This window comes from Apus apus, chromosome 4, assembly GCF_020740795.1.
Source record: "Apus apus isolate bApuApu2 chromosome 4, bApuApu2.pri.cur, whole genome shotgun sequence".
NCBI classification, from domain to species: domain Eukaryota; kingdom Metazoa; phylum Chordata; class Aves; order Apodiformes; family Apodidae; genus Apus; species Apus apus.
Window position 1 is genome coordinate 12,474,151 of NC_067285.1, and position 12,535 is coordinate 12,486,685.

Sequence of the window (12,535 nt, forward strand, 5' to 3'; positions counted from 1 at the left end):
TTTCCCCTTTTCCAGTCAGTGGGAACTTCGCCACACTGCCACAACTTCTCAAATATGATGGACAGTGGCTTAGTGACTTCATGCTCCAGTTCCCTCAGGGTCTCAGATGCATCTCATCAGGTCCCATAGGCTTGTGCACCTTCAGATTGCACATAGTGCTATTCCTGTAGTACTCTCTGTCACTAGCTACAGGCAGCACATTCTACCAATGAGAAGGTGAAAAGTGGAAGCAATTAAAAGCATATTCTCTGATATGAAGTTCTGTAGTGTTAAAAATATCATTTCCTCTCTTCACATTCAAATTACTTTTTATTCCTTATACTTCTTTTTTTTAAAAAACAGATTCAGAAAATGATGCATGAAAATGAGCAAGTGCCAGACATTGAGAAACTGGAGCAGCAGGAGTTCAACCTGGATCTAGAAGAACAGGAAAAAACACAAGCAGAGGCTGACCAGAAAGTGGACAGGGTATGACAGAAGGCAGGGAGAACATTTTAAAATGAGCAGTGAAAAGGAATGATTGAATAACAGAGGATGATCTCAAAGTTGCTGTTCACTGCTGAGAAGCAGGAAAACTTAAAAAAGCATTTTAAGTCACTTTTTGAAGCAGGTGAAGATGCTGAGGCAGACGTTGCCAATTGACACTTTGGCCTTGGGCAAGTTGCTTAAGTTCTATAATGCTTTTTTAAAATATAAAATTATGCCTTTCAGTAATAGTAGCATGCAATACAGTTTTTGGAGAACATAGTTACAATAGTCTAAGATAATGAAATGTAGTCTAAGATGATGAAAGATTAGTAACTCATTTCTTCTGCTTATGTCAGTAACTCAACACAAATTGCCCATATCTTGTTATTTTGCTCCACATCTTGTTAGTATCTTTTTTCTATGTTGAAAGGTGAGGAACGAGATTGAGATGGAGAATTTAGCCAACCGCTACTTGAAGGATGTCATCAAGCATGAGTGCTGGGATGCCATGCATGTAAAAGGATGTGCAATTAAGGTAACCTCTGCTTTCTAACTCATTTTCTGCATTAGCTTTTTGATACCTTAAGGTACAGAGACAAAATAAATGGAAGTATAACACATTTCTGATTTGCTTAAGGTATGGGGAAAAAATTACTTCTTCCCAGAGCTCACGCAGATCTTTCTCATTTTACCTTCTAAGATGGGTAAGAGTGCTGATAAGCAAGTAATCAGCTCTTTAATTCCTTCATCTCAGAACTTGATGCAGTGTTGCTAAAAGGAGAGGTAAATATTACTTTTCTGTGTGCAATCAGTAATGACTTCTGCTACACAGAACTTAATGGCAAAATTTAACCCACATTTTGCCTGTTTTCAACAGGGGGAAGTTACATAAACTGATGATACTGGATTATCTCAAGCTGGTGAAAGACTAAGTAATTTTACCAAAAAAATCTAGTTCTGGTTGAATTCCATGGATAAAGAGCCCATATCTGTAAAGTATTTAAAAACAACAACAACAACAACAACAACAAAATAGCAAATGTTAAACCAACCATTTTCAGTACTAAAAAGGGAACTGTTTTCTTGTCTTATTCATGTTTTTTTACTACATTGTCTATACTAACTGATCCTCAGTTTTATTCCTGATTTTAAGAACTTTTTATAACTGTTTAGCATTCAGATATTGAACAATATAATTGATAGATGCATTCTGAAGAACTTTTTACTTTAGGTTTTTGTTATTTTTTAAAATTTGAACAGTGCTTCCATATGGCTTTTGACGTGAAGAATTATCCACTGCAGAAACGTAGTGAAGAAGAGCTGGAAGCTTTGGAGAAAGTTCTCCAGTTAAAAAACATTGAGACAACTGATTTTAAGGTACCAATCTCTTTGAAGTACAGTACAAAGACATTTCAGAACAGGATGTTCTGAGTTGGCATCTGAACCCTTCTTTAAATAGATACATTACTAAGGTGCATTTTCTTGCTGTAGAAATTGGAAAAAAAAAAAAGAAAGAAAGAAAGAAAGAAAGAAATGTTGTAGTTTTGCTCAGAACAAATGTATTGTTAGTAGAGCATCACAGAATAGCTGAGGTTAGAAGCGTCCTTTGGAAGTCATCTAGTCCAGTCCTCCTAGAACAATTCAGGTTTGGAATGTCTCCAAGGATGGAAGATTCCACAACTTCTATGGGCTACCACTTCTCGTGTTTGACAACCCTCACAGGAAAAGTGTTTCATTGTGTTTAATTTGCATTCTGGTGTTTCGATGTATACCCATTTTCTCTCAGTCTGTCATGGAGCACCACTGTGAAGAGTCTGGCACTGTTGGCTTTACTCCCCACCATCATATTTTTATATACAGTACTGAGATCCCCCCAAGCCTTCTCCTTCTTGAGGCTAAACAGTTTCAAGCACTCTCAGCTTGTCCTTGCATGTTAGATGGTTCAAATCCTTAATTGTATTAGTTTCCCCTCACTGGACGTGCTCCAGGATGCTCATGCTTTTCTTGTACAGAAAAACCATCAAATGGATTCAATATTCCAAGTGTAAGTATTTCAACTTGTATTATTTTGATTACTGAGCTTAACTGCAGAATATAACCTCTAGAGTTTTTTCATACATGTGCCACTGGATTGTGTACAAAATTAACAGCTATCATGTTTGTGGTATTCAGGTTCAAAAGAAAAATACTGAGATTGTGTGTAAGCCTGTATTACCTAAGGAAGGAGAGAAGGCAGAAGTAACGGCTGATGATAGTGCATCTTACAGCCCGATTGGAAGTCTGAGCTCTCAGTATGGTGGAGACACTTCTGTCCTGTACCCCCAGTGGGACTTGCACACCAGGGAGCAGAAAATCAACCAGATAGTATTACTGAAGGTGATGCCTTATTGACTTTTTATTACTGCAGTGATGCTGTCACATCTGTTGGTTCTCACAGCAGTCACAGAAACTCGGGGTCCTGTGCAGGTCTCCATTGCGTAGTGCTAGCATGCCCAAAATCTAACAGTTTCTGTGACTGCTGATAAATGCACATAATACAGTGGAGCCCCACATGAATTTCACAGTTCAGGTCTGGAAGAAAAATGTTTTTATGAAATTGGTTACCCAATTTGACAGTATCTGTAATTGTCCACTGGTGCTTCAGTTTAAGAGTTTGTATTGCCAAAGCTAGCTTGCCTATCTCAACGTGCCCTGTGAAAACATGACCTTTTTTCAGATCGTATTCTGCTGAATGAAAGATCAGCTGGATCTTCACACCATTTCCTTTCTCTCCAGTCTTACCATCCCTTCATTTGGAGTCTTCAATGTTTCTGTTATTTATTATTCGTTACTATTAGACTCTCTTCTCTTACCCTGGCCAGTTTAGTAAACATGATACAGAACAGGCTTCATATGAACATGATCTACAAGAGTAGGTCACTGTTAAGCAGTTAAACCACTATAAATAATTTCCTCCTCAGAGCTCTTTAAGGCTGTAAATGGTAACAGAACTCAAAGATTATGCATAATACATAAAATCTAGTAGATACACGCTAGTGTTTAAAGTAGATGGGGAATAAACACAAGGAGCACTTTTAGATGCAAGCTTGGATGTAGCAAGGTCTTTCCACTATCCAGCTTTAAAGATGTACATTATGTATCTAAGTGTAAATAAATCTTCAGTGTTCTTGGCCATAACAGTAAGTTTGCTGAGAGGTAGATGATTGACCAGACATTGAGCACAGCCTTTTCTCTTCCAGCAACATTGTACCTTATCTGCTATGCTGCCTTATTACATCCTAACTTATTATTATACTAGGAATCAATTAAATAATCATGGACACAAATATTTATTGGAATACAAACTGCAAACATGTCATGTTTTTTTTTCTTTGAAGCCCCTTTTTCTTTCAGCTGAAGAGTGCCAAGACAGCAAATGAAAGGCAGCCTAATTTTTTAATCTCATCTTGGCAGCCATATGTTTCTCTCAGAGTCTCTGTCAAATGGCAAATGTGTAGAAGAAAAGGAATATAAAATTCTAGGGGGGAAAAAAAATAAAAAATTGTAATCTGCCCACCTCCATTTAACAGAGCTTGAACTCTGCCTTTATGATTTTCACAACAGGGCTTTACCAGTTTATCTCCTTGTCACACATACAAGTACTTTCAACATTCTGATGGCTTGAGAAGTGGTATATAAATCATGGATAGATGTGACCTGTGCAGTATTACAGTTTGCTTTTTTGGTTTTTCAGGACATCATTTACAAAGTGAAAACTGCTTTTAATGAAGAATTTGATGCAGTTGCACAACAAAAGGAGCAGGAGGTAGCACGAGTGAAGGAAAGAAACCTGCGGATCCGAGAAATCTTGGCACAACTTGGCATCCAAATGGAAGTGTGGGAGCCAGCTCTCACAGATGATGAGATACCAGAGCGAGCACTCACTGTTCAGGATTCAGAGGTGTCTGAAAAAGAAATCTTTCACCCACTCAAAGACTGTTCTCTAATTCTTCTCATTTCTAGACACTGTCAGTAATGAAAAGCCTTAACATTGACATGTCTGCATACTTAAAATTATCTTTTTTTACTCTTTTGCTTTCCTTCGGTTTCCTTTTTTGGTAGAAAGCTCTTAGTAAGTCAATCTGAAATGAACAAAATTTATGCAATCTTAATTTATTGCTGTTAGGAGTTTTTAATTGCCTATAAATTGGGTTGAAATTCTCACTGTTCCCAACTACAAGATTCAAACCAGGCTTGCAGGGATTACTTCCACAGATGAGGGTTTCTCTGTTTTCTCTGAGCACTGTTTTGAAACTAAGTAGTTTCAAACTAAGTAGTTTCAAACTAATTATCTAGGTACTAAAGCATAGTGAGCACTGTACTTATGAATTCCATTTATAATTTATTAAAACCCACCGTATTTCTTTTACAGTATATTCCACTGATCTCATCTGCTCTTTGGTCTGTCTTTCCCCACTTTCTTCTCTCCCGCTAGTCCGGGTTATTGTCCTGTCAGAAAAGCTATGCACAAAACACTAACATCAGAAAAATGATGGTAGTATGTATTTTAGCATTTTTAAATACAGCTTTTGGAGCTGTTCAAAAGAACAGTTTTCTTCTTGAGAAACATTATCACGAAGCACAGATACAAAAAGCATTAAGAATTACTATGGCACCATCTTTCCAAATGTTCTTAGTCCACATGTGATCACATTTGGAGAAAAGAACCCTGATACGAACCTCACTCTCTTCTTTCAGATTAAAGCTGAAAAATCCTTGACTCAACAAGAGAAAGAGAAAGCAGAATTGCTGGCTAAGCTTGAAAAAGAGAGGCGCAACGCTTCTACGGTACTTCAAATAGTATCCTTTTTACTGAATAGGCCTTTGTCTCTGGTTAGGCTTATTTAGTTAATGCTGCACTGCAGTGTTCCAGTACTGTAATATGGGAGAATAAATTTAAAGTGGTTGGTAATGGTGACATCTGCCTTTTCCCTCTTATTACCATTTACAGTCAGAACCACATAGACCAGCTTGGAGAAGAGAGGATCTAGTGTTAGGCTCACAGTTTTAAACAATCTGCTTAGTGGCAATTAAAAATATATCAGGTGACTGAGGACTAGACACATTTCTAAATGCAGGCTACTGCTCAATCAAGAGCTTTGTTCTTGATGTGTGTTTGTTGACCGAGCAAACTATGTTATTCAGGGGTCAGACTAGAAAATCATGCTTTCCCCTGGCTTCAAAATGAATGTGAAAATCCTAAGATGGCCCCAAAAAGAAGCAGACTAAGACAGTGACACTACACTTCCTTCATCCTAGCTTGTCAATTTACCAGGAGCAGTCTATGCCTATGTATTCTTTCCAAAACTGCCAGGATGTAGTAAGTTATTTGGTATATGAACATCTGTCTACCAGAAAAACCTCTGAGACTTTCAGCATAGTTCACACATATCACTGAAGAGCACTAATGTACTAGTGACACACAGTATAATCATATGGGTGATCTAGAGGTGAACTACCCCCTATTATCATCCCAAAAACTTTCAGTTACTACACTTCCTTTTGTACCCTAAAATATCTTTTGGTCATTCCCAGGACAATGAGAGACTGCGTGCTCTTGATGACATGATGGGTGGAGTGCTAGAAATCAAAAGGGAAGACATCTTGAAAATGGTGAGCTGAATTTCTGCCATATTATGTAGGTAGCCTTTGGGCTCTTAAGGAAATGGGAAACTCAACTAGCAAATATTACCAGCCTAGAAAATAGAAGAAAGTCACAGAACTGTATAATTGTAGGAATGTATTGCTGGAGGAAGGGCCTATTATCCACGGCTGTGATCTTACAGAAAAATACTGTGTTCCATTTAACTCAGCAAAGATAGATAGTACAGTAGTGGAGGAAGGAGTGTCACAGAAAAAGGTCAGAGCAAACCCAAGTGCTGTTCCAGGAATTGATCTTTTGGAAAATTAGGACTCCATTTAGAAGTATACAGTAACATGGAGTTAGACTTGGGGTTCTGAAATAGAACATGTTATATATCTTGTACTGACAGTAGTGTGTGTGATTACAAAATACTTGTATTTTACAAGATCCAGTAGTGAATGCCTGTAAGCAGGTGAGAGAGAATAGCATGGTATTACTACACCAAAACTACTGGTGCAAGGAAAAGACCAGAGAAACAGAATGTATGTGTTAACTTAGACTTAAAGCTTGTACCTTACTTACCACTAAGAAATACATTTCATTAAAGTTGATGCATGCTGTAGTGCTGATGGAAACCTAGTATTGCTTTTGAAGCATATTTGTCTTTAATACTTCCAGGATGTTCCTCCACCTCCTTTTATATCCAAGTCTGAGGATCTTTGGAATGAAGAAGAAAGGAGAGTATTTAGAGAATATGAGAAAAAAGTCAAGGAGCTGAATGAAGAAAAAGAAGAATATAGAATGGTAAATTAAAATGAGAAAAGGATTGGTTTTGTTCACAGTGCTCATGACCAAAGCTTCTGATCCTTCTCAGAAGCTACTTCTACAACAGAACACTAAAAAATAGAATAAACGAAGAACAAAGATCATGTGGCTTATTAAATAAGTCCTAGCTTGGACAGTAAAGTAAGGCAATCTCTACTTACACAAATTATTATGTGCCAAACCTCCTGATATCTGGCAAAAGGTAACTTTCCTTCACAAATGTACCAGTGTTCCTAAAATATTTTTTTTCAGGTTCCATTCCCAGAGTAGCTGATGCCATATACAAATAATACCATCATATTTATCCTTCAAAGTGGTATTTGGACAACATAATTTGGTAGTCTGGCAGCACTCTCTTTCCAAACAAGTAATCTCTGAGACCTGGCTGAAGGATACAGTTCCATATTGTGCAGTCTCCAGCATCTGATATACTAAATCAGAGCTTCTTTGTGCCTCCAGATATAATATTGCTGCTCTTGTCCTTCCCTGTCTCAGGAACTGAAACAAGAATTGAAGGAACTTGAAGCTTCCATCCAGGAAACAACCCAAAATTTTGATGAGACTCTGTGCAAACTCTCTGAAAGGAAAGTGAAATTTGAGATGGTCATCTATCAGGTACCAGAAAGAATGTTATTTTTTTATCTCTGCCTCCTTGCAACAGGAATATTAACATTTTTTAATTGCAATCTTTTCACAGGAAGAACTCAAAATATTAAATCTTGTTTATACTTTACTGTTGGATGAAGAATTGAATGCTAGAGAAGCTGGACTTCATAATTTCCTCATGAAAAAGGAGAAAGAAAAAGTAAGTTATAGTTTTGAATGCTGTTCCTAGGAAATGTGTAATATTTTTTGTGAAAACTGCTCTTTTCAAATCAAAATTTTGCCATAAGTTATTTTCTGTCCATGTAAAGGGTCAGTGATTTTTTTGTTCAACTTGTACAGGTGACATACATTATAAATGCATATGTTTTTTAGTAGATATGCATCTGGTTTCATCTGGAGTTGTTTGGTAAAAATCCATGTATTCAGAACGACATGCTGCTATTTGTTTGTTCTATGTAATATATTTTAGTATCCAGTATGAAGCTGGAAGCATGAATTATGATGCTTTTATGACAGAAAGATGCACAAAAGAATGTGTGAAATGCCATCACGTTTTTTGCTGAGGTGTCCAATATAGGCCAGGGCTGCACTGACTTGTGTTTGCCAGTTCAAAGCATAGGCAGAGATGGCATGTGAGTGTCAGACCATGGAAGCAGAACATACTACAGAGTACACAGTTTTTACATACTTAGTGATCAATTTAATCTCCTGACGAATTTACCCATCCCTGTGAAACTATATACAAGTCAACTGGAGAGCACAAGTAGTAGATCTCAATTTCAATACCGCTGGATTTCAATAAAGTGTTTACTGCCCACAGTAATAATTTTGAGTGAGAGTTCTGATTCCTGTGTCCTGCCAATACCTGCCTGACTCAGGTGATCTAAGTGGCAGTAGCCTGCAGGTTGGTTCTGGCTCTTGGGACCATAGGATCCCATTTGCTCACTTTGTCTTCACAGAAAATATATTAATGCCTCCCATGTCAGATCTCCTACTAAACCTACACAGACCTCTGTGGTTGAAGATTTGGATGTGAGATACAGGGCAAGGTTCCAAAGTCAGCATCTCGCCCCTGCCACTGAATAGGATGAGATAGCTTTAAAGTTATCTGAGGCCAAGTGTATATACCAGCTTATATTTTTCAAAATATATTTTCTAAATGTTTCCATTGGTTTATCTTTTGGTCCGTGCAAACTGCCAAATACAACAAAACACTCTCCGCAGCGGACTATAAGCATTAAACAGCCTCTGTAAAACCAATGAGTTTTGTATCCTGACATGTAGCAGAACTATAATATTATAACAGGGAAACTACTAAAATTAAGAACCCTCCACTGAACAGCATTTGACAAGTTTTGACTGCTCTTACCTTTGATAACATGAAAGAAAAAGGAAATCTCTATGTAAGTGAAAACAAGTATCAACCTAGATAACTTACACTCCAAGTTTAAACAGAAAACTTCTAAGATTTTGTACATTTCTTATACAAATTTATTCCTTTCTTAAGCAATTTTGCACCTTTTCACCTTTTAGCAATATCTACAAGTAGGCATTATATTGTGAGTAAAAATAGCTCACAAGGTTTTCTCTAGAAATAAGAAAGTATCAGTTTCATCTGTGTGTATGAATGGCCATTCAGTGCTTCTGCTGAGTTTCATTCCTGAAATCTTTTGGTTTTGCTATAGATCAAGTCTGCAAGAACAATCCAGACTACAAAAAAGAAAATTAAAGCTTACATAGGCACCCGTGAAACTGCAATAGCTGAAGAGAAGGTGAGACTCTAGACAAACACAAGGAGTTTCAGAAATAAAAAATGAAAGCTGTGTCTTGATAGTGAGAATAAGATAATTCACTGTAAGCATGGGATAAGTTCTCGTCAGCTTGCTGGTCACAGATCACATACAGGAGAGTATGAGCATAGAATAATTTACTAAATAGTCCAGATTCCTGTGATGCTTGGGAATGCTTGGAAAAGGGACAATTGCTATTTCTAGGATATGAGCATGTTGATGCTTTTTAAAAAATAACATTGTGGTAATAAGGAAGCTTTCTGTTTTCCTCCTAGAATCTGGAATGTGGTTTTGCAAAGGAGTTTGCTGACATACCTGCCGATCTCCTTGATGAACTTCACCAGCTTTACAAACATCGTCCAAAGTAAGATCGCCCCTGATTCCATCTGGTTAAATACTAGTATGTCTTGTGTGCCAGGGATGGGAATGCTACTTATTTCAATAGTGTTATTTTGGTAATCAGGAGACTGCCTGATTTTTAATGGATAGTTAACAATGGCTCATTTCCTATCACACTAAGGCTTGCTATTTTGAGTACTTAGATTTCCTTATTCCTCACACAATTTGTTTTAAATGCAATCTAAGTAATCAGCAGTTCTCGAAAACATAACTTTTGTTTTGTGGAAGATGAAGTCTTGCCTATTTGTTCCTTGCAAGAGATTGAGAGGATGAAATGCTCTTATTGTTGTGAGCTTCTTCTATGCAAGAGAAAATAAAAAGTAACTATTCTATGTACTGTGTATGTGTATTAGGACCCCAGTGACAGAAATGCTCCTTGACACTGCTAACCCGTATAAGGATTGTTCAGGCTCAGCTGAAGATTACAAGGAGTCACTTGCCCTTTTAATGAAAGCCATGGATGAACTGGATAGTTCTGAGCATATGCCTAATGGCTTAGACCCATCTGTATGGGAACATTTTTGCATAGCTAGACGAAATAAAATGGAGAGTGAGGAGCTGGTATGTAAAATTCTGTATTTTGCCACTATCCTTCTTAACATTTTTGGGTCTTAAACTTTTCTGGAAACAATGCAGCACAGATAAGCTGGATATGAGTTTGCAAGTTGCTTCTGGCCACATTCTATTCAGAGTAATAGAAAAGTCATCAAGGGAAACCGACTCTAGTTCTCCTTCAAAGGAAAAATTAGCATATTAACATGAAGAGATTGGATCAGAATGATTTTGATGTTGATATGGTTTCATTAAATAAATTGATAATTTTCATTTCCTCTATCCATATCAATAAACTGTTTAGGTATTTTATTTCCATCATCTATTGGAGTCATTCTCTCCCATTAGCATCAACGCATTCCCATATTTTTCTAGAACATCAGGAGCAATTCTTAACAAAAGGTGTTGCTGGAAAGTTCTACCAAGCCATTTGTTCAGTTTAAAAGTATAAAGGTATAAATCTGAATCACTCAGAGATACATGAACTTTAACCAAGAGAGAAGAAAATGTGAATAAACTACGTGAATAAATTATGCATAAATGAATACATTATTTTCTGAGCAGAGTGTAAGGATTATAACTTCTGTGTCTCATATGTTCTACTGGAATTCTCAAAATACCAGGCTGCATATTTATACATACTTATGTCTTCTTGACAACTTGTCTTTTCTGCTCTTGAAGAGGCTTGCCCTCACATACTGACAAAGTTGAAAAAGTTCAGAATGTCACAATGTTCTTGCTTAGGTGAAATGGACAGCCCAAACACTGGCAGAGATGCAGGCCTTTCTCCGCAGAAGAATGGTTGAAAATGAGAAGATCGAGTCAGAACTAAAAGCCATTTTCCAAGAACTCACATGGTAATTTTGTTTCTTTTCCTATGTTCAGCTACATTTTAATAGTCCACCAACACAGAAGGAGAAGTTACATATACAGCTGTGTTCTCCAACACTTTTATCTAGGATTCATCTAAGGGACAGATGATGTTTCTGAAGGGGGGTGTTCCTGCAGCACGTGTGAGCAGTCCAAACCCATCTTGATCTAACATCTTCAGTAACAACACCAGTACAGATGGCAGCATGGTCTTCAGTGCAAACTGACTGCCCCAAAAGCTACATCATACAGTGAATCCCCCAAAGCTTTTAAGGCCATATATGTGCTAGCAAGCTCAGTTAAATTTTGCTCACATAGACCTAATATACAGTGATTGCCCTTAATTGAAATAGGCTGCTCAGTCACACGAGATCTGATTTCACTAACATGCTTGGACCTGCATTTTTTTCCATGTATATGACATAATTTTCACATTCATTGTCATTCAGGAACAAACCCCAGGATAAATTATACAAGGAACTAGTGTTGGCTGGGAGTATCCTCTATTTCCTTTTCAATTGTTGTTAAGATTTCAGTTCAGTAAGGCACTTTCTCTCACAATATCTACTAGACTATGTTAAACTGAATCCAGTAGTTGAAAACCTTTGAGTATGGAAATCAGTTGCAAATTCTGTTGTCACTCTGAGGGCAAATAGAAGACTGGCTGTCAAAAAGTAACCCCTACGTGAACATACCACTTACCAGTAATAAATAAAAACATTTTGAGAATCATGGGAGGATTTATATTGTTGAAATAACTAAATATTGGTTTCATTTTCTGACATTTTAGGCTGCAAGAGGAGAAGATGAAACTGCAATTGAATTTGATTGTGCAGTTTTTGCTAAAACAAGGACAGGTGGAATTGAAAAGTGCTGCTATCCCAGACTACACTGATGCCATTCTCATTAGTAAGAGTGTTATTGAAGATCTGAATTGCTCTATCATGGTAATTTACATTATCTGAAGGAAATCTAAGCTTTTTAAACAAATGTATTGTTCTTTCTTTTTCTCCAGTTGACACCTAGTGTCAATTAATTACTACACCCCAGGAAGCTCAATTGTAATGTAGAAGCGACTAAGAATTCTGTAATGTCTCTTATTATGCTGTAATGATTGCAATATAGACTCCTCTCTTGATGTTTGATCAATGCAGTTCAGATCAATGAAATGGCAACAGTTTTTAGATATCACTTACACTGTAAATAGAAAATCTAATATCCTAGGCACCAGTCCAAACTTTCCCTCAAGGCAAACTTACAGTCATGTTAATAGGCATTTGAACAGTACTTTACTCTAAGATTAAAACAAATAATAGCCTTTTTAATGTAAGGTGAGATTGGTGATCATGTTTAAAAGTTTTCTTACTCTCATTAAAGGATTTTTTTTTAGGCATTCTAGCTG

At 37.0% G+C, this 12,535-nt stretch overlaps 1 protein-coding gene across 1 annotated transcript in view; it reads left to right on the forward strand.

Moving 5' to 3' along the window:
- Positions 1-12,535, forward strand: part of CFAP43 (cilia and flagella associated protein 43) — a 45,057-nt gene that overhangs the window by 26,600 nt on the left and 5,922 nt on the right. The window contains exons 21-35 of the mRNA XM_051617098.1: positions 343-468; positions 899-1,003; positions 1,729-1,845; positions 2,641-2,844; positions 4,202-4,408; positions 5,206-5,295; positions 6,043-6,120; positions 6,770-6,895; positions 7,412-7,531; positions 7,614-7,721; positions 9,208-9,294; positions 9,588-9,676; positions 10,065-10,272; positions 11,008-11,120; positions 11,924-12,080. Coding sequence (XP_051473058.1) covers positions 343-468; positions 899-1,003; positions 1,729-1,845; positions 2,641-2,844; positions 4,202-4,408; positions 5,206-5,295; positions 6,043-6,120; positions 6,770-6,895; positions 7,412-7,531; positions 7,614-7,721; positions 9,208-9,294; positions 9,588-9,676; positions 10,065-10,272; positions 11,008-11,120; positions 11,924-12,080 — 1,935 coding nt within the window. The remainder of the gene's footprint in view (positions 1-342; positions 469-898; positions 1,004-1,728; positions 1,846-2,640; positions 2,845-4,201; positions 4,409-5,205; positions 5,296-6,042; positions 6,121-6,769; positions 6,896-7,411; positions 7,532-7,613; positions 7,722-9,207; positions 9,295-9,587; positions 9,677-10,064; positions 10,273-11,007; positions 11,121-11,923; positions 12,081-12,535) is intronic.